This window comes from Hakea prostrata, chromosome 2 (assembly GCF_041222555.1).
Source record: "Hakea prostrata isolate BN-2017 chromosome 2, UWA_Hpros_2, whole genome shotgun sequence".
Lineage (NCBI taxonomy): Eukaryota > Viridiplantae > Streptophyta > Magnoliopsida > Proteales > Proteaceae > Hakea > Hakea prostrata.
This window is the reverse complement of record NC_142601.1, coordinates 70,138,077-70,158,819: the sequence shown is the minus strand read 5'-3', so window position 1 is coordinate 70,158,819 and position 20,743 is coordinate 70,138,077. Positions and strand designations below refer to the sequence as shown.

At 38.1% G+C, this 20,743-nt stretch overlaps 1 protein-coding gene across 4 annotated transcripts in view; it reads left to right on the top strand.

The window, feature by feature from the left end:
- The window catches only part of SEC6, a 62,968-nt gene that overhangs the window by 23,734 nt on the left and 18,491 nt on the right, over window positions 1–20,743 (top strand). For all 4 annotated transcript variants that reach the window (XM_089146421.1, XM_089146420.1, XM_089146422.1 and 1 more), the window contains exons 11-15: window positions 7,978–8,085; window positions 8,288–8,429; window positions 8,529–8,573; window positions 9,367–9,422; window positions 15,399–15,507. In XM_089146421.1, coding sequence (XP_089002547.1) covers window positions 7,978–8,085; window positions 8,288–8,429; window positions 8,529–8,573; window positions 9,367–9,422; window positions 15,399–15,507 — 460 coding nt within the window. The remainder of the gene's footprint in view (window positions 1–7,977; window positions 8,086–8,287; window positions 8,430–8,528; window positions 8,574–9,366; window positions 9,423–15,398; window positions 15,508–20,743) is intronic.

Sequence of the window (20,743 nt, the reverse complement as noted above, 5' to 3'; positions counted from 1 at the left end):
CCAACATGATAAATTAATAGATCTCATTATTCCAATTTCCAAGTAATTGTCCGGTTAATGATTCATTGATTCTTGATGTTGCGAATGACTCATGTTTCACATTTTGTTGCTAACAGGCATGGGGTCCTTTGCAATTTAGGCCTCGATTCTTAAATGACTAAGTTATTAAATTTATATACGGCTTTGGAAAATAAATTTTGATTTAAAAAAAAAAGTTAAGGAAAAAATATTATGTACAAAATGTAAAAAAAGCGGTTGCTTTAGCATCTAGGCCGCAATAAGGTGCACAAAGCGGCAGCAATAGCACTTAATTGAAAAAGTAGCAAAAAAACAACGCATCAATTATACGGTTCAAAACAAGGCGGTTGAAAAACCTCTTTGACGCCTAGGCAGTCGCTTTGACAACACTGACTGGTGGTTGATAGCCAAGAGGGATAGCATAAAGTCCATAACCATAAGCTCCATAAGTTGACCTAGTAGAACCAATACTCTAAACAATAGTATCATATGAGGACGTTACAGGCCTATGCCATCGGGATCCTTTGGAGGTGGAGTCTCTAGAATCATTTATGCTCATCGATCTTATAGAACCCGCCAAATTCTCTGCATCAGCCGGATGGCAAGACACATATGATGACATGTCCTCCATGCCATATCCATGCTGTCTCCCCTTCCCCTTCCTTGAATATGTTGCCGAAACATTTTCGCCTCGAGATGCAACTCTAGTATGGTCTAAATCCTGTGTCGCATGGGTGAACTTATGGTGGGAGATCTCGCGAGATATCTCGCTATTTTGACATAGCGAGACGAGATGAGAGGCGAGATCTGCGAGATGGGAGATCTCGCCACATCTCGCCAAGATCTCGCCATATCTCGCCATATCTTGCCGAGATCTCGCCTCTCTCTCGCTGCAACCATAAAAAATTGCCAGAAACTTGATTTTTTGTCGGAATTTGTTGGGGATTCCACTTCTAAACATCTTTAAGACATCTACAACATCAAATTATCATCATTCAAGCCTATTTCAACTAGATCTACAACAAAGGTAGATTTTCCCCCAAATTTGAATTTTTTCAAATAGAATATTCTATAATGGGTGTGTGAGTTTAGTGTAAATATATGTTGATCCACAAGCTTTGATCTAACTTTCATGGAAACCAATTTAATGTGATATTTAAACCTATATGTGACATACTATAGTGATGAGTTGACTTGGGAGTCATATGTGGCCACCGTTCATAATCAGTTGATGCAGAATGTTGAGTGATACTCTTGCTGTCTTGTAGTTTTGTAATCTTATTACTCACATACTTTTGTGATTGTGATTGTGAACTTACGGATTATGATTTATGACTTAATAAAAGTCTAAAACTTCTTATGGTTGTAAAATTTTGAAGCCATTTAAGTTCTTTGATAGTTTGATGTGTAATGTATTTAATACTTTATAGTTGATAACATGAATTACTTGATATCTCTACATTTCAGTTTTGCACATAGGGTTGACTTAGAAGACGTAGTTAGGGTTATTTTCTCACAATTCTAAGGCCACCAATGTGTTCAAATGGTCTTAAATAGATTAAATACCAAATTTCAGCCCAACCAGGGCCCTAAAACCCACTGAGATGGGTCACCGAGATTACGCCAAAATTTTGGTAGATCTCGACCGAGATCTCACCATCTCGGTCGAGATCTCTCTATTTTGGAGTGGCGAGATCTCGCTCGAGAGCGAGATCTCCCACCATGGGTGAACTTACTCTCGCCTGTGAATCTTAGTGGTTGTCCTCCCCCTCCCTGACTCTCACGTACTGTTGGTGGTGGTCGTTTGTCCCTAGGATCAATTGAATCCTGATCATGAGGTCTAACACCCTCCTCGTCCCCTCCATCATCATCGTCATCATCACCATCGTCGTCATCGTCACCATCACCATCGTCGAGGGTCTGAGTCATAAATCATCCTCGGTGTCGGACTAGAAAATCAAATCTTCACTCTGGGTGGATGAACTAGGGTGTGGCACAAAGGGACGGGCGGGCGCTACATGTGCACTCCCCTCCTTGGCCATGAAGTCCTCCACATCAGCCCTCATCTCCTTTGCAATCTGTCTATTGGGATGACCTCCTTCCTCATCTAGCAAGGGTTCTCTATTGTCCTTGATCTAGTTAACTACTGTGTTATCATCATCATCCATCTCAATTATGTCACTCAACTTGATATTGTTACTCTTTGTCTAGCTCGTGTCTAATATGATCCTCTCTTAGTCTCATATTATAGTGTAGATAGACAAGGTCTTCTATACTCTTCACACCCAATTGGTTGTCTCTTTGAGTGGATGAGGTTGAAGGTGCTCTGATTTCGCTTCATAATTAGTGGTGGAACATGTCTGGGAGAGCACTTTGCATACAATAGTACTCAAATGGGGTGAGTCATAACCAAATTACAGCCACCATTCAGCTGCAACAAACACAAACTCCAATCAATACTTAAATAACTAACTAAAAGATAGAATGTAAGTAAATAATATAATAAATTAACTTACTGCCAAGGGTTGATTCCCGTCCCAATATGGCCACGGAACGACCGAAACTCCTAGTGGCATCCCTAAATGCCTCCATCTAACATATAAAGAAAAAAAAAAAAATAATTAGGTTAATACTTAATAACTTACTATAAAATTATGAGTTGTGAATATCAAATCACAATCTCAACTCCATAAGGATGATTGCTTGTTTAGATGGGGCCGGTTCCAACCTCTCCACAACAATTTGGACGACATTTATCAATGTCTCATCCTAAGCATGTCTTTGTAATGGTACTTCGGATTTAGATAATATGTTGTGTCAAAAAAAGAGAGGCAAAAATAAGAGGAAATAATCAATATTTAATAGTGTAATAAATTGATAAAATAATGAAAATTAAGTTCATTAATAACAACTCACCAACCTTATGTAGTGAATGTTGCAACATAGATTCCCATCTAATTTGGATGATGTTGAGGATTTTCTTGTTACCATGTGGGTAAACTTGAGCAACTTACTACTTCATCCTATCTATTGCAGCCCATATGTGTGGTAGAGTAGGTCTTTCATGCTGATCTACCATTCTTAACATATACACCATAGGCTCAAGCATCTTCACCACTATCCTCACTTTATTCTAGGAACTATCATCCAATATGATCAACTGCTCTCCTTCTTCCTACGGATGAAGAACTGTCCCCAGCTAAATTGCTGCTTTGATGCAAACATGCTCTTAAGGCCAGTCTTCATATTCTCAAAGCTCTGCAGTGCTATTCAATTGTTAGCAAATTTGGTTATGCCTGGCCTCACTAAGTCACCTTAACACCTATCTCTCATCATTTTTAGTGCATAGGTGTGGTTATAGATGAAGGTGTTAACTTGTTGAGCTTGCTCCACGGTTTTCTTCTCAAGCTTGACCTTCCCCATGTCCTTTAGTATTATGTCAATGCCATGAGCAACACATGAAGTCCAAAAGAGCTTATATCTGTCCATCAAGACATCAATATAAAGTCACAAAATATATATCAATATATGTATTTATGTAATGTAATATTGTAATATGTATTCAAAAATGAAAATTAGTACTAGAAGTTGAAGCATGTTTTAATACCTGAGGTTCTGCATCATCTTCAACCTAGCTTTCTTGTAGTTGGAGCCATTGTCAGTCACAATTTGGATCACATTCTCCACTCTAACCTCCTTCACCACTTGCTTAAATAATTTGTAAATGTATTTTACATCCGTCTTCTCCCTGGATGCATCTACTCACTTGAAGAACACTGTCCTCCCATCACAATTCAACTTGAAGTTGAATGGACTATCTAGTGGGACCAGTCTAAGAATCAATCATCATAGTTACCCCATAATGAGCCCACATGGGCTTCAATCCATTAATCTACTCATTCAAGTCCTCTTTATGCTTAGGCAAATATACATTATGTATCTCATGTGGGTGGACCCTTGTATACCACTCACAACCCTAACTATCTCCTCAATCATATCCCTATAGTAGGGCCCTTAGACTGTATGTGCTGGAATACTATGGTACATAACCCACTTGGAGAAAGCCATCCCTACTTTCTCCTGTACACTCCCCCATAAGTGCTTCTGCTTTTGCTCATGCCTCATAAATAGGGCTTGATTATTGCGAAGAATCTCCAAATCCGGATCTGTAGCATGTGTTTATGAAGCTCGACCCCTTATTGGGGCCTGTGGGATAAGAACCTCCTGCCTCACACTCTGACTCCTCTTCATAGGGACTTGGGAGTTACTTGTGCCTCCCATACCTGTTGGCTCTCTAGAGGATCCACAGCCCTGATCCCTTTTCTGCCTCCTCATGTCATCAATCCTCGCTTGCTCCCTACTCATCATCATCGCCCTCCTGATCTGTGCAGACTCTGGATCGGGGTTACATCCATACGCTCATGGCTCCTATGGTTCAAAATCTTGCTCTCTTGGCTCTGGAAGATCATCTAGCCATGCATCCTCGAACTCCTTCCTCTGTAGTCTCTTCTCTTTCCTTTTTTGCTCCCCACCCCGCGCTATGAGGTGATTGTCTTCTTCACATCTGAGGGCACCTTGGTGCATCCTACGACTTTTTTTTTTATTATCTCCCCCAGCTATTTGAACCTTCAGTCTAGTGGCCCTACCTCCTTCTAGTTGTTTCTTGCAGTAATTAGACTTAGTCTTCTTCCTATCACCTGTCAGTGGCCTCCCGTGTTGCCAACCTATGTCTGACGTATTTGAAAGATAGTGCCTGATACAAGAAATACAGACTAAATTTCTTAAAAAGCCCCATATATGCTCCAAAAATTACGTACATGCTTCTAATAATAATCTTCTATTTCTAAATGTAAAATAAAAATTAATTAGTTATTTTTAATATCTAAATAATTTAAAAATATGTAAAATACACACTAAGTATCTTAAAAAGCTCTACCACATGCTCCTTCCACTAATACATGCTCCAAAAATGACATACATGCTTCCACTAATACTCTCCTATTTTTAAATTTAAAACAACAATTAATTATTTTGTTAATATTTAAATATTTTAAAATTATTTTAATATCTTTCAAAAAAAAAAAAAAAAAAGATAATTAACATTTTTTTTTATTCAACACCATCACAACAAAATGATGTCTTACATACATTAATTTGAAGCTCATATATCTACTATACATATACAATTTTAGCAATATACATAATTTACAAAAAAAAAAAAAAAAAAAAAAATTGATTCAACACCATCACAGCAAAATGGTGTCTTACATACATTAATTTGAAGCTCATACATCTACTATACGTTTACAATTTTAGCAATATACATAATTTACAAAATAATTTTAAAACAGAAAAATAAAAAATAGTAGGAAGAACTAAAAATTAATTTTGACGCTACAAATTCATAGATCAACACTCTAGAGTAACATACTTAAATTTGGAAGTAATCCAAGAAGATTTAATGCACAAACAAAAGAAAGAAAAAAATGTGGAAGTTGGAAACTCACCTTGCAAGATTTGAGATAATCCACCAATGGAGGACCAAATCTAGTGGAGTTTCAGAAATTAGGTGAAATGAGGGATGAAAACAAAAAAAATCAAAATTTTTTTTGCTTTCCGAAATAGTTGGGAATTTCGTCTGGTTGAACGACCAAAACTAGTGAAACTTCGAAATTCTGAATTTTCTGGTTGAAACAATTGATTTTATAACCTGTCAAAGTATTGTTTCCGCTGAAACGTGTCGGTACCGAAATTTCAATACTTCAACCAAAATTTCGGTACATTTCGGTCGAAACATGTCTTTAGGGAATTTTTTAAATCTTGTTTTGTTTTCAAAATTACCAGATATTTTGTGTTTTGACCAAAATTTTCCCAATATGTGTACCCTATTTGTTGCACTTCCTTATTTTTGTTAATTCTACTTTGTATTGCTTATTAATGGTTGCAATGTTCTGTAAAATGATCTCCAAAGTAAAAGTAAGTAATTCTTTATGTTTTGTAGCAATGTCATGGTTGTGGTACCTTCATTGGCAGTAAATAATGAGAGATCCATCAACATTTTTTACATCAAAAGTGTTCAACTTAATTTGCTAGCAAGTAACAACACTATCAAATGAAAGTAAGAGATACTTGTGCCCAGGAATTCGGCACAATGTATTCCTACTTTTATTATATATATACATGTTTTTTTTGCTAGGCTTATCAAGTTTGGTTTAAAAGGAAAAAAAAGGTCAGGTGCGTTTGCTCTTGTTAATGGGGCTTTTGCAACTGATGAAACCATTTAAAAAAAGTTGAGATCTGTTAAAGTTAATGAAGATTTACTTTATGTCATAAAATTTTAAAATCTTCTTGGAATTCACTGGTGGGTTTTCCCGTGGTTTTACTCTTAGCATTTGTGTTGGGACTAGTTTTTTCAGTTTAAAATCTTGCATTATCTTTGTCGGCTTCATGAGGGTATGACTGTATTTTAGCATTCCTTTGTCATACCTTGTGCGAATGGTTCTTGAATTAGGATTTCTTTTTTGGTTTATTTTGTGTTGGGGAGTGAGGAGGGAAATCTAATTCCGTGAATTTCGGAAACACCTTTTGGTTATGGATGTAAATTGGATTTTTGAATTTAAGTTTTTCTTGATGGTAAGATTCTGACTTTGTTAGAGATTTGATGGGAAGTCTATGGTGATTGGGAGCAAGTTAATACGTTGAGATGAGAAAATTAAACCGGGAGGTCAAGATCTTTAGAATTAAGAAGGGGGGGGGGGAGGGAATAAACAGAAGAGAAAACAACTAATGGCACTAAAGCTTTTGCTCTTGAGATGGTCTTTAAGAGGACAATGAGATTAATCCAGGAGGTTTCCAGATGATCAACCTTTCTGGTTGTTACTTGCATTAATCCTTCACTTCGAAAATTGTTGAACTTAGTTAGTTGTGTTGAAGGAAATTTTACTAATGGCTGCAGCCTAGATTTGCTATCTGAGCCAAGGTTCCTTATCTTGTTTCATTTCAGGGTTTTGTTCATGTTGAAACCACTGAAATACCAACAATTTTCTGAAATGATGCATTTTGTGTCTGCTTATCCTGATTTGTTGTTTCAGTGGCAAACATCCATGGTATGCTCTGAACTTCCGGTGAACCTTTTTTTATTTATTTATTTTTGGGTGAATAACTTCAGGGAAACCTATATTAGGTGAGATGGGGGCATGTAAACCTTCAAATTTTGTCCCAAAGTTCACTTTAATCTTGATTCTTGACGGTATATGAAGTAAGAACAGCACCTGTAGAAGTCTAATATCCATCAAGGATAAAGATTTTAGTGCCAGCCAAGGTTCTGACCAGGCAAAAACCCGAATTTTATTGAAACTGATTGAGACGAGGCTGAAATCTGTTATCATGGGTGATAGAACTTCACATGTGATTGGCTGGTTGATGCTGGTTGAAACTGTTGAAACCTATCGAAACTAGTTGAAGCTAGGTGGGTTAAAAGTTAAAACTAGTCAAAATTTAGCAATTGTTGGTCAAAACTATCAATATTTTCAAAATCTCGTTTAAAAATGTCGAAACTTTGTATCTTTTAATCTTGCTTTAGGCTTCATTTCGATGACCTGTAAAACTGAGATATCTTGGTAAAACTGCAGCTTTTGGCCAAGATTTGATTCTATTTCTCCATTTTAGATGACATTGATTAAGGGTCCTTATAGTTCCTTTCTTGCTAATCTATTCCATATCAACACTATTCAAACTTGTATTGGTGTCTCTTTGATAAAGCAAATGCAGATGACAGATGGATATTAATGCTCTTTATCTATGAACTGTTTTTTTTTCTAAATCATTGTGGATAGATCTTTGACTTGATGGCCAACTTTTAGGTGTTATTTACACCAGATTTTTGTTTCTCTTTTTGTGCTTTTGAACAATCTTTCCTAGTTTTGCCCATTGCCCTCATTACTTTTCGATTTCTTCCAGAGTGGTTGAAATGCAAGAAATACTTGATCAACAACTAGCTGAGGAGGCAGCGGAGGCAGAGGGTGGTGGTGCCATGGCATCAGTTACTAACCCTCGTAGATCTGCCAAGTAATATGTTTGGAGCAATATTCTTTCATATGTTAACATTAAACCTGGTGCTGGTTGTCCTGTTTGCAATTAGTTCCTCTTAGTGCCATTTTAAGATTGCTTGATGTAACCATCCTTTCAGTTTATCTGGAATCTACTTAATGTCAGTTTTGATGCTAATTTTGTTTGTATTATCTGTTTGCAATTGTTCCTTCCCACCCAGCAAAAAAGATACTAGTCAAACTGCTACTTCCAGAAACGTAACACAGCAGAAGTTGAAGGTTCAGGGGAAAGGTTATAAGGATAAATGCTATGAGCAAATAAGAAAGACGGTTGAAGAACGTTTTAACAAGCTGTTGACAGCGGTACTTTTTTCACATTGTGTAGTAGCTGGGGGCATAAATATTGATGTTTCTGTTATGTACATTTATATTTTTCTTCTTGATGGTGATTTCTATGTGCAGCTTGCCTTTCAAGAGTTAAAAGCTGCCTTAGAGGAGGCTCGGACGGTATGTGAAATTGTAGCCCAAATTGCAAAATTTCCCTCATTCTACCTGGTTTACTATTATTATTATTTTTTCAAATGAGGAGCTTGGGCTTCCAGGATTCTGTTCTCCCCCTCCCCCCTCAGGTGGGCGCCTTCTCCTGTCCTTTTCAGAATTTACTAGCCTGTGGTTGGTGAAGGGGGAAGGAAAACAAAAAGGAAAAGGAAAGAAAATGTGGCACAACTATGAAGGGCTTTTTCCTCTTGTTGTCTAGTAAGAAGCCCCTGTTAATGTAGGGAAGAACTTTCAGAGATCTAACTGCATAGACCACTAACAACACAACCAGGAAACTGGAAAATAAAATTTAACTAGTGTAATACGTATTTGTAACAATGAACCATATATTCATTTCAAACATTAGTTGTCTATCACTTGCCAGATTAACTCTATAGGGACTGAATCATAAGGTTTATCTTGGTCAATAGAAGACCATGTTGGAGTTCCTTCTTACAATCTTTAAATGTTTCCATGAGTCTTTTGAGAAATTAAATAACCAATTTTTGGATCTTGCTAGCAAAAATCAAATTGGTTCTTCATAATAGTGGTTTCTTGTCTCAACTGAATTTCAATCCTAACTTCATAGACTCCTTAGTTTTATGACTCTTTTAGTTATTACAGCTTTGAATATCTTCCTTAACATCTGAAACCCACTTTGATATATGCACACCTTGGTCACTTATGTTACAAGTATGCATATGTGTGTGTTAGGGGCAGTCCAATGTAATTACTGGAACTGATTCTGTGTTTTCATCTGCAGATTGGAGAAGAGCTTGGAGATATATATGATTATGTTGCTCCTTGTTTTCCTCCAAGGTTTTTCTTAAAAATCATTACCACTTGTATTTTTTGAATAAATTAGCCTTTCTGGTATTGCATGCTTTGTGACTCATGGAAAAGCAAGGTTGGTTGTTTCACTTTTCAGCCTGGTTTCAACTAGGCTTGGGATTAAAATGTTTTGACTGAAACAGGAATTTTGGTCAAAGCATGTACCTATTTTTTTCTCCTGAGTTTCAATGGCTGATTTCGGGGGTCACATCCTAAATTAGGGACTGCAACTTTTAGGACACCTTATTTTAGGCACCATAAATATAGTGGAACCCTAAGATTAAAAAAAAATTGCAAAAAATCACAATGACAAAATGGTACTTAATGTTGTAACTCCTCACATGTTGTGACTCGTCCTCTAATGCTTACTTAGACAATCTGATGCCAACAAACTGTTGTATGTACTTCCTCTTCGTTACCACAAAGTGAACAAGTCCACCAAATAGTGCACAATCCTGTAATAGCACTCCAATTTCCAAACAAGATAATAAGGCAGCCATGTAAGGTAGGATATAGTGTAGCTCAATGATGTTCCTATATCTATGGAATGGAATAATGATTAGAGTAACCTTCACATTTACTGTCACTAGTGATTTTTAACTGCAGGTTTCAACTCAGGAACACTATTTTCCACATATCAGCATCACTCGATCTGTTATGTAGTAATTGCAAGCAGTAGTATGACATGTGATGCAGATCCAGCAACGAATTGGCCTATTTTCCTATGAAATCAACCTAGGTCGATGGATATAGGTGTTCGGTCTTTATTTAATAGGTTTATTCGGTCATGGGGCTATTCTCCGAAAGTTCACTGTGTACGCTAAGTGCGTTTTAACTAATGTGAATTCTGTGTAACTTTAGTAGTTAAATTATAAGGACAGAATAGTCTTTTTATATTTCAGTTTTAAGAGCTTAAGTCAGTTTAGGCTAGTTAGACTTTGAGTTAAGAGTCCAACTTGGAGTCCAAATCAGCTTAGGACTCTAATATATTATGTATAAATAGATCCCTTCAATCAATGGGGGGGGGGGGGACTAGATTTGAAGAATGAATGAAAATATACTTCCTTCGAGCACCTCGTGTGTGTTCCTTTTGGTTCAAGTTTGAACATTCACGTGGTAGGAGTTCTGGATCTGTCAATTAGTTTGAAGATCCAAGCCCTAGGAAGGTTCTAAGTGAAGTCCAGCTTAGATCTTTGATAGGGGCTGAAAGGGACAACCTTCGACCTTCATCTTCAGGTGAATCTTAGCATCCATTAGGTGCCATCCAGGTATCTAGCAGCCTGCACTCCATCCCCCTTCTCATATCACCCTTGTTTCTATTTTTTTATTTTTTTTGAATAGTTGGAGTTCCCAAGACACTCATAATTCAAGGTCAGATCTATTCCAATCTAACCTTTAGATCTGTCCCACACTTTAGACACATCATCCCCCCTACCTGGGTGAACTTATATCCTAGTTTAACCCCATTCTGTCTGTCCGGTTTCAAGATGTGAATATTTTCTTAAAGTTTTGTACTTCCTAAAACCCCTGAAAGAACCTTCATATCTTCTAATTTAACCATCCAAACCCAGCCAAACTTGGGGGATGATATCCTTGTATTATTTCCTATATTCCTTCGAAATTTCAACACACTTGTAGACCCTCGTTTTCAATCTTAAGGAATTTATTTCATATCTCCCATGGGATGGGCTATGTATGCTTGAGATCCTAAATATCATTTAAGAGCATTTGATTTTTAATCGCAAAGCCCCGACTCAACCTTTGTCCCTAAACATCATCCCGTATAGCCCATGTCACAGAGAACCCAGTCATATCCCATTACCAAAATTTTGAGAAACCCTTTCTTGGGGCAGCAACATACACCATCTCCCTCATCACTGGTAATGGTCTGTTGGGCTGCTTTCCCTTCAGGTATGTAAGTATGTTTGATCTAGGTCATTCAAACCAATCTTCACTGGCAAGCATGGACCTTGAACTCACCACTTTGGATTGGAAGCTATTCAATGCAACATAATTGGTGGTAAATCTAGTGACACCTGGTCTCGCTAGACCACCACCATACTTTGTCCTCAAGAGTTGTGAGGCATACCCATGGTTGTATACAAATGTGGTTGCTTCCCTTACTTTTTGGACCACACTACCCACAGACTTCCTCTTCTTAACATCCTTCAACATCAAATCAATGAAATGTGCATCAAAAGGTGTCCACAAGAGATTAATCGTTCTACTCTTCTTGTTTCAGCATCTCCCCGACCTTCTTATAATTAGCACTGTTATTCGTAAAAACTTGGATAATGTTACTTGCCCTTACCTCCTGCATCACCTATCTCTACTCCTTTACAAAAAATCTGCATCCTTCCTTGGATGCATCTAAAGACTTCTGAAAATTGTCTTACCATTGCAGTTTGATATAAAGTTTTTAATGGACTATCTAGTAGGTCCTTTCCATCCATCAACCGTCTCTGTCACCCCATAAGTCTCCCATAGTGGCTTCAGTGTCTCAATATACTCATCCAACTCCTTCTGCTTGGGCAAGTACACTTCCATCAACTCCCACGGTGTGGGTCCTTCCATTCTTGGACTAGCCCTCCTAGCTGCATCAAACATTGCTTGGGAATGTGTGCCCTGGGCTTCATTAAGGGGATGTTGTTGTAGAACATTTTGCTGTTGGCATCCTTTGCTTGATCTTCTCTACTACCGAAGACATTAGGATGGTTGGTTATTAGTAGTCTTGTTCCCTAAAAGTGGTGGGGTCTTGTTGAAGTATCGGATTTGGGGATGGTACTCTCACGTATGTCAGTCTTTCCCATGTTTAATCTTTCTCTTCCTCTCACTTTCTTGCTCAAATGCAGGTGCAGCTGAGCCAGATGCGCCTTCTTGGCTTGCTTGTTCATAGTCTCACATTCTTGAAGTGCAAGGACTGTCTACTTGCAGCAAAAGCCACTTGTAAGTTTCTCTCCTCAGCCTGGGTTCTACCCTAAGACTTCTTCTCACCCTCTGATCCTCCTCCTCCTCTATAGGCTGTCTCTGTAACATAGCCTCATCAAACTCCCCTTTATTGTTTTCCCTTCTCTATGCTCTTCAGTCTCCCTCCTTCGGAATTGTTCATTATTGCTTGTTGCATTTCATAAGGAACTTTGAGGCACTTGGCCAGATCTCTGTATCCCCTCACCAAGTGTTGCTTCAACCTAGTTGCACCTCCAGAATTCAACACCTTCTTACAAGTCACAATATCAACACTTGGACTAATTTTTTTGGTAGTTAAGGCATCTCCATGTTGCCATACATCAAGCATTCACATACACTAATCTAAACTATTACTTTCAGCCCCCCCCCCCCCCCCACCAAAAAAAAAAAAAAATCTAAGCTATTACACTAATACATTAACATATTCAGACACTAAAAACACTACTAATTAATTTATTTTTTGGTTAACTAAAAGCATATAAAGTAATTTTTAATAAATGATGTGCACTATGTTGTGAAAGCTTAAACATAACATGGTTATTTTAACATCATTGTATTTTTTAAATAGACAAGGTAACCTAAGAATCATTTTAAAAAACAGATAAATTTCCATAATTTTTTTTTTGTAATTATGTAAATTTAAAATAAGCAACCATAATTGATGGGAACAAATTTGATTCCATGAGGTTGTAGGCTTCCAGTGGAGTCTAACATACATTAGAACCATTTCCAAAACATTAGTTTTTTTTTTTAATAGAATTTTAGTCTTAAAAATTTATATTTAGTTTAGAAAATCCCAAAAAAAAGAAAAAAAGAAAAAGAAAAGAAGAATATCGTTTTCATGAAAGTGTAGATCAACTAAGTTGTTCAACATATTTTTAATCAACATCAATGAAACAAGTGTCGAACATAGTTTTTGAAAAAAAATAAAAAATAAAAATTGCTTGAAAACCATTTGAATTTTTGCTGTAGATGCTGTAGGAGGGTTCAGGTGTTCCTGCTGAGATGACTTGAGCGAGATTTGGGGGTTTCAAGGAAGGGATTAAACTGAAATTCCGGTTGAACTGAGATCTCTTCTCACATTTTTTAAAGAACAAGATATCTCGCAAGATCTCGATGAAAACTTGTGAGTTCTCGAACCATCACTAGCAGTGAACATACTGTTCACTGAAAATCAAATGGCATATTGATCAGTAGCAGACTGGTTAGGACTAACTGCAGATAAGTGGTAGAATTCAATTGCAGATTTTTTGTTGTAATTTTTATACCTTAAGATCAAAAAATGAGAAACTATGGTTGGCTATTGGAAAAAAGGAATGCTGACTAGCTATGCTGAACTACAGTATTGGAATTTGGAAAGGTTACATACTGGCACAGATAGCAACCGTTGGGGCTCATGGGGCTCTCCTCTTTTCATGAATGATCTCATGTTATGAGCACCAATGAAAGAAAGAAGTTAAAGTCTCGTGTAAGATAAATGAGATCAACACAACTGTAATCAACCCATACAAGAAGATAACTGTTCTTATTTTTTCTTAAAAATAGATTTTGACAATTCCTCTTTTATAGATGAAGTGTTGGACTGCCCCACTAATGTGTTGTCCCACTCCCACCATTGATGCTCCTGTACTAGGAAGAGACAGGGGATTTATAGTTTTTGTGGATGTTCGTTCTTTTTTCCTTCTTTTTTTGGGAAGGTGGGTGTGGAGTGTTTCACAACCATGGTGGGAGATCTCGCGAGATCTTGCGAGATATCTCGGTTTTTTTATAAACCGAGACGAGATCAAGATCGAGATCTGCGAAATGGGATATCTCGCTAGAATTCTCAAATTTTGCCCATTTTTTCGGATTTCAGCCAAAATTTCAGTTGCAACTACTTTTAGCACATCTACAACATCAAAGGAAGTTCAATCATTCTCTACTTGTCTTATGAACTTATGCGTTAATGACTTGTATGGAACTTCTAACGGTTGTATAATTTTATCATTTTATTCTCGAAAGTCAAGATTGTAATACTCATATGGATGGAATCTTGATGACATTTAAGTTATTTGATGTATTTGATACACTTGCCTATTTATTATATGCCTTGATGGTTTTATAAAACATGTTATATAACCTTGCATTCTCTAATCCTATAGCATTTCGGTTTCACACTATGGGTAGGCTTAGAAATCATATTTAGGGTTGTTTTCTCACAAATCCAAGGCCACTAGTGTGTTCAAAAGGCCTTAAATAGGCTAAATACCAAGTTTTAGCCTAACTGGGACCCGAAAACCCACCGAGATGGGCTACCAACATGACGCCCAAAAAATGGCATATCTCGACCGAGATCTCACCGAGATGGTCGAGATCTCGGTATTTCATGGTAGCAAGATCTCGCTCTCAAGCGAGATCTTCTACCATGTTCACAACTTTGCGCATTACTGCTCAAATTTCTCTTTGCTGGTACGACATCTCTGTATGGGGGAATAGTGGAGGTTTGATTTAAGAAGAGATGATCAGACGAAAGAGAGACTTCTGTAAAATGTGCTCTGGAAGAAAATCTTGAAGGATGAACTTGCTCTCCTAATTGACTAGTTTTCTGTAAAGTGTACTCTTGAGTTAATTGAATTCGACTGTTGTAGGAGGTCTTAGTCTCATTCTTGATTCAAGGATTGAGGGTGGATCATAGTCCATATGGGAAGGACCAGAACACTAAGATTAATGTCATCTATAAGTAGTGTGAACTAACAGGCTTTTTTTCTTTCTTTTGTTGTTTATTTTGGGGGTGAAGAGTTTTTCTTCATAATTGTTATGATTATTATTCCCTCTGTTTTCTGGATAACTTTGTCTTCTCGCTCTATTATCTTGAAAGTGATCTTGGTTTTTATCCTCCACTGTTTGTAATCCTGTTTGTGTTATTCTTTGTAGTTGTTTAACCATGGAGATATTGCACAATGTCTATCCTGTCCAAGTTGGGTTATTCTTTGCTCTAATTATTTGTTATTGTGTCAGATATGAAATATTCCAGCTCATGGTTAATCTTTATACCGAGAGGTTTATTCAGTTTCTCAGATTACTCAGCGACAGGGCAGATATGTTAACAAACATTGAGATTTTGAAGGTATTTCCATGAAATTTCGTATTATGATTGCTTGGCAGAAGGGAAAATGATCAAACAAATTGAGCATTTTTAACCATATGGCCATCTTGGTTGCATGTTATATCCATCGTTTTTTGGGTTGTCATCTCATGAAAAGATCATTCCTGTTTCAAATTGATTGGAAAGTTATATTGATACTCAAAATGTTCAAATGTTTCTGCATTCTAAATGCAATGGTTCGTTAACCACGTTCTCATTTTTGTGTTTGAATGTATGAATTCCTAAAATAGAATGGCTCCTTCTGAATGCCAGACTCTGCAGACAATATAGACCTCAGATTTTGTAGTATCAACTTGACTTTCTGTTTTTTGTTGCTTCATAGTTGTCAATGTAGCTGGCAGACCCAGGTATTATAGGGGCACCTAGGAGACAAGTCACTTGCCTAGGCATGTATATGATTAGCAATGATAATATTATGTACAGGACTATCAAAATGATACCTCTATAGGTGAATTAGAACTTGTAATCTTCTTTTGATTGTCCCCTCACTTACTTGTAAAAATTTAAGTAATCCAAGGGTTGAAATGGGAGCTGACGATAAACCAAGGGTTGAAAGTGATTTGTCATTTTGCCTTTATTAGAAGTTGTCCTTGTCTTTGTACATTTTTTTTAATAGAAAAAGGAGAAATGAAACGATTCACCCTCGGAAAAAGAGAGTGGATTTTACTTTTAAGGGTGAAAATAAATTGCATTACAAAATAATTAGACACCTTAAGCGGGGGGGGGTGTTTACAAAAAAGGTCCCTTCACATTATTATGTTGATATGCAAAATAGGAGTCATATCAGTGGAATATGATATAGTTATGCTAATAATGGCCTAATATGAGAAAAAAATTGCATAACAACAAAGTATTCAATAAAAAACAAAGCCATAAATCTTAATCACTGTAGTGCTGTTGAGTGTCAACAAAGAGTCCTACCATCTTGGACCTTAGAAAGAGTCTGGATGCCTAGTAGATGCTTGACAACTATGTTGATTTCCCAGTAAGGTGCATGGGAAGCGAAAGGTGAAGGGGTCTCTTCACACAGTGATTATTGACTACATAATAGTTGTCAGGGCATTGCTTATGAACCTTATTTGTCCTGCTTTGACTTTCATACGCTCTTCAATGCCTTGGGCAAAGACTCTATGACAACTATTGGTTGCATTAGCGGATTTTTCTTTCCCTTATGTGCACCACATTTTCTGAAGAATATGTTTCATAACTAGTGAGGGATCTTCCAAAATTATCACTGCTAATGATTTTCCTTTATCTTGGGCACCCACCCAAATGTACCTTCCACATTTTCTGTTCTTCCGTCCATTTTTCTAGGATGCTCGTCTTTGTGTCGATGTCTCTGCTGACAAGCCTCTTCCTTCTTGTATCTCCATTGAAGATGACTTTGGCCTATGCTATGACCAAATTATTGTCTACGACTGGGTCCCTAATAGGTGCTCCGTTTGTGCTTCCTTCAGTCATGACAATGTGAACTGTGTTGCTGCTTCGAACTCTTGAGCAAACTCTTGCCTGATGACGTCTCTTTCCTTGCCACTGCCTGAAGACCAAGTACCCTTTATACAGCTGGGTTCTTTGCGTGCTCACTTGCCGCCGCCGATTGAAGATAAGATGCTGCCCCTTGCTAATCCTTCATATTCCTCTCGCCTAATCATTGACAGGCTTGAAAAATGCTCTATTGATGTTGCCGCTGCTACCTCAAAATCTTCTTCTCCTCCTCCGGCTGCAAATAATTTTCGGAGCCGATGCTGTCTGATTGCGACTCATTGCTGATGCTGTCGCTGCTGCCCCTTGACGACTCTTCTCCCTTGCCATTGCCGTCGATATTGCCTCCCCTTCTGCCTGATAAGTCTTCTCTGCTGCTAGAAAAGCCTTCTCAACTGCTTGAAATTTCTCCGCCGCCTGCCATGGTTTCTCCTCTTGCAACCCCTCCTCTAGCGGCTTTTAGCTTGTCCCTCGACGCAACCACCACTGTCGTCGCTGGCCATGTCCCTCATCCCTCTATTGTGCTTACTTAGACTTCCCACGCTCCATCGATAGAAAGCCTTGCTCATTAGATCCTCTGAAAATCTAGCCTTCTCTCACGATAAGCCCTCTGCAAGTCCCTCACCCTTTGCTTCCCAAATCACTGCCACCATCAATCATCCTAACCATTCTTCCTCCTCTGAAAACCCGCTGAATTTTGTTCGCCGCCGGTTACCTGTACATACCGGAGAAGTAAATTCAAACCTAATTCTACTCCAACAGGGACAGCTCCTTGCATTGTCTCCCTAGTTGCTCAGTCCTCTGCGAATCTCTGCCACCACACTGCTGCCGAAGACCCTACCACCCCTGTTGAAGTTTGGGGGCCTGCCTCATCCACAGCTGCTTGTCCTGCTTCTTCCCCTTTCCATGAAACCACCACAACCGAAACCGATGCCTCCCTATCTCCGCCTCTCTTTCCTCCTTTTTCGGTAAAAGACAATCTGAATATTAATCCCACCGACTCTCCTATAATCCCTCCTATGTCCCCTCACGACCATTTCACCTTGCCAATTTTACCCCCTCCTAATTGTCCCTTTTTGGAACCCATGGCCCATGGGCCTATGTCCCTCAACCCATGTATCCCTCAGAACCACCTTAACCGATCCTCTTTGGGCCTTTTAGCTCTTGGGGCTAAGCCATCCAACCCTTGTTCTGCTCATGACCTAATCTCTTCTGAGTTCGATTCGGAACCTCCTTCCTCCCCCCCCCCTCGCATATCCTTGATAGGGCCGAGCATAGAAGGAGCAATCGTTTTGCTAAGGGGCATAACCCATTCGGTGACGACTTCTTCGTTGACTTCCTCCAAGAAAAAGAAGAAAAAGAAGAATAAGATAAAATCCACCACTTAGTTTCTGGCCCTGTTCGGCCCATCTTCTTTGGGTCCTGCCCATTTTGCTTTCCAGTGCTCTTTGCTTTTCGCTTTATTTCTGCTATGTTGTAAGCGTGTTGTTATTTTAATACAATTGTTTATTCATCAAAAAAAAAAAAAAAAAGTGGGAACCTAAGATGAATTAGAGTGGTACAAGGGAAGAGGGATAAAAAGAATCAGGAAGTAGAGAAGAGAAAGAGGGGTGTATTTTAAGAAGAGAACACTGGGGAAAAAAAACATTTAACTCATATAATTCCTATTCAATACTTAATAGGGTGATAATAAGTGTTTAAATAATAGAAGAGACATACTTTAAGAAGAAAATACCTATACTAGGAGTCTAGGACTCTTAGCAATTCAAAGCAATTCTTGAGTATCCTGCCAAAATTAGCTTACATAATTATCCCGAAAAATTGCCAAGGAAAATACCAAGCATTTAATAAGACCTAATTGGAAAAACTGTCCATGGTACTGTAGCATGAAAAGTACCAAGGTTCTTCCTTTCACCAAATGAATTCACTCTTCATCACAAGCTAGGTTTCTGTGTCCACATGATCAGTTGTTCTCTCCTACAAATGGGCAAACCATTAACTGACAATTTTTGGAAACAATATCCTTTAAATCAGCTATCTAGATGGTAATAAAATTCCTCAAATATAGGTTGGTAAGGCTAGAAGTTGAGCCAAGATAGAGTGGTTTGATGGAATTAAATCCAGGATATTGGCATAAAAAATTTAATGTGGTTGGAGCTCCATTTCAAATCAGGTTGCATCAATTTTCTCCCTCTGGAAAGAAAAACTCGGTTTTGAGTTATTGTAAAACAAGAAGTGGTCTTGTATAGAAATGTTTGTATCAGGATAGTTCCTTTTATCTTTGGGGGACATGGGAATGAATGGAGGTAGAGTTTTCTAGTGTTATTGTCAATCATAGTGTCAGTGAAAAGGTGAAGAACAAATTAGGGAGAAAGATCACAAAAAGAATAAGAAATGGCAAGGGAGATAAACTAGGAGAGGGATTGTGGGTTACCCATGTTTGGGCTCTGAGACCAATTAGTGGAGGATATAATAGAGAAGAAGGATATAGAAGACCCCAGGGGGTTGCGAGCGCACAAAACTCAAGCTTTATTTCACATTTTCTGTTCCATACTCAATAGGTTGATTACATTATTTAAATAAGAAAATGACTATACTGGACTCTTAGAAAAGCTAAAACTAACTAAAACTATTCTTTGGTATCCTACCCAAATTCATTGTGGGAAACTTCAGTTTGACTCTCCATCTCGGTACCTACCAAGATGACTGAAATTTTGAAACTTCGGCAAAATTTTGCTGAAATTTCAGAAATTTTAACAAGTCTCTCTCCTTAGTTTCAGTAGTTTTTTGGGGTTATTTTGGCTTGGTTCTCGGTGTGCAGCCTAATTTAAGGTCAATAAACACGCTAAGAGAGTTAGAGTTATTTTTGCCTAGAACCTAACCCAAAGTGGTGTCTTTGATTGACACATACCCAACTGTATGCGGGCAAACCTAGAAATTTGGAACATGAATTTTAACCAATGTAAGTATGGATATGATGAAAGAGAATACAAGATCTTCAAACTAAAATTCAATACACAAGTAGTCAAGTACAAGTGTAGAAGTCAGTAGTAGTGCACAGTTTAATTGTTTAAACAGTATGAGTGTATAACATAATAGTATACGAATGAATTACAAATTAAAATGCACATAACCCTTGGCCTAGGTTGCTTTGTTAATAATGGACATACTCAGCCCATGACATCCTATGTCTATAGTTGTCCAAGTAGCCAGTTGTTGCCCTTTTCTATGTAACATTGTCTGTATAAAACAGTTAACCCACCTTATGCAAAGTGTCATGAGGGAAATGACTATTATAGCCAGTGCTCTGCATAGGATAGTCATCACTTGAATCCCTTTCAGGGTACACAATTGGTACTTCTACTTGTACTACTAGTGGCCCTGATGGATATCCAAAGATCAACTACCCAAATGATCCGCCTGATCCATCCCACATCCATATGCAAAATATTGTTCGAATCAGCAAATGAGATGCCATATGCTCATATGCCCCACCATATGCACTCAAACTAGCAAATGACTCAGCATATGCCCCACCACATGCTCCACCACACACTCCACCATACGCTCCCTCATATACATATTTGCAGGTAGACCCATAAACCCCGTAGGTGCAAACCCCACACTCTCCCAGCCATCCAGGCTCATCGATCCTATCGAGTTTGGCAAGCTAGCCATGTCAGTGCCCCTTTGGGTTTGGTGGGTGGAACTGGCT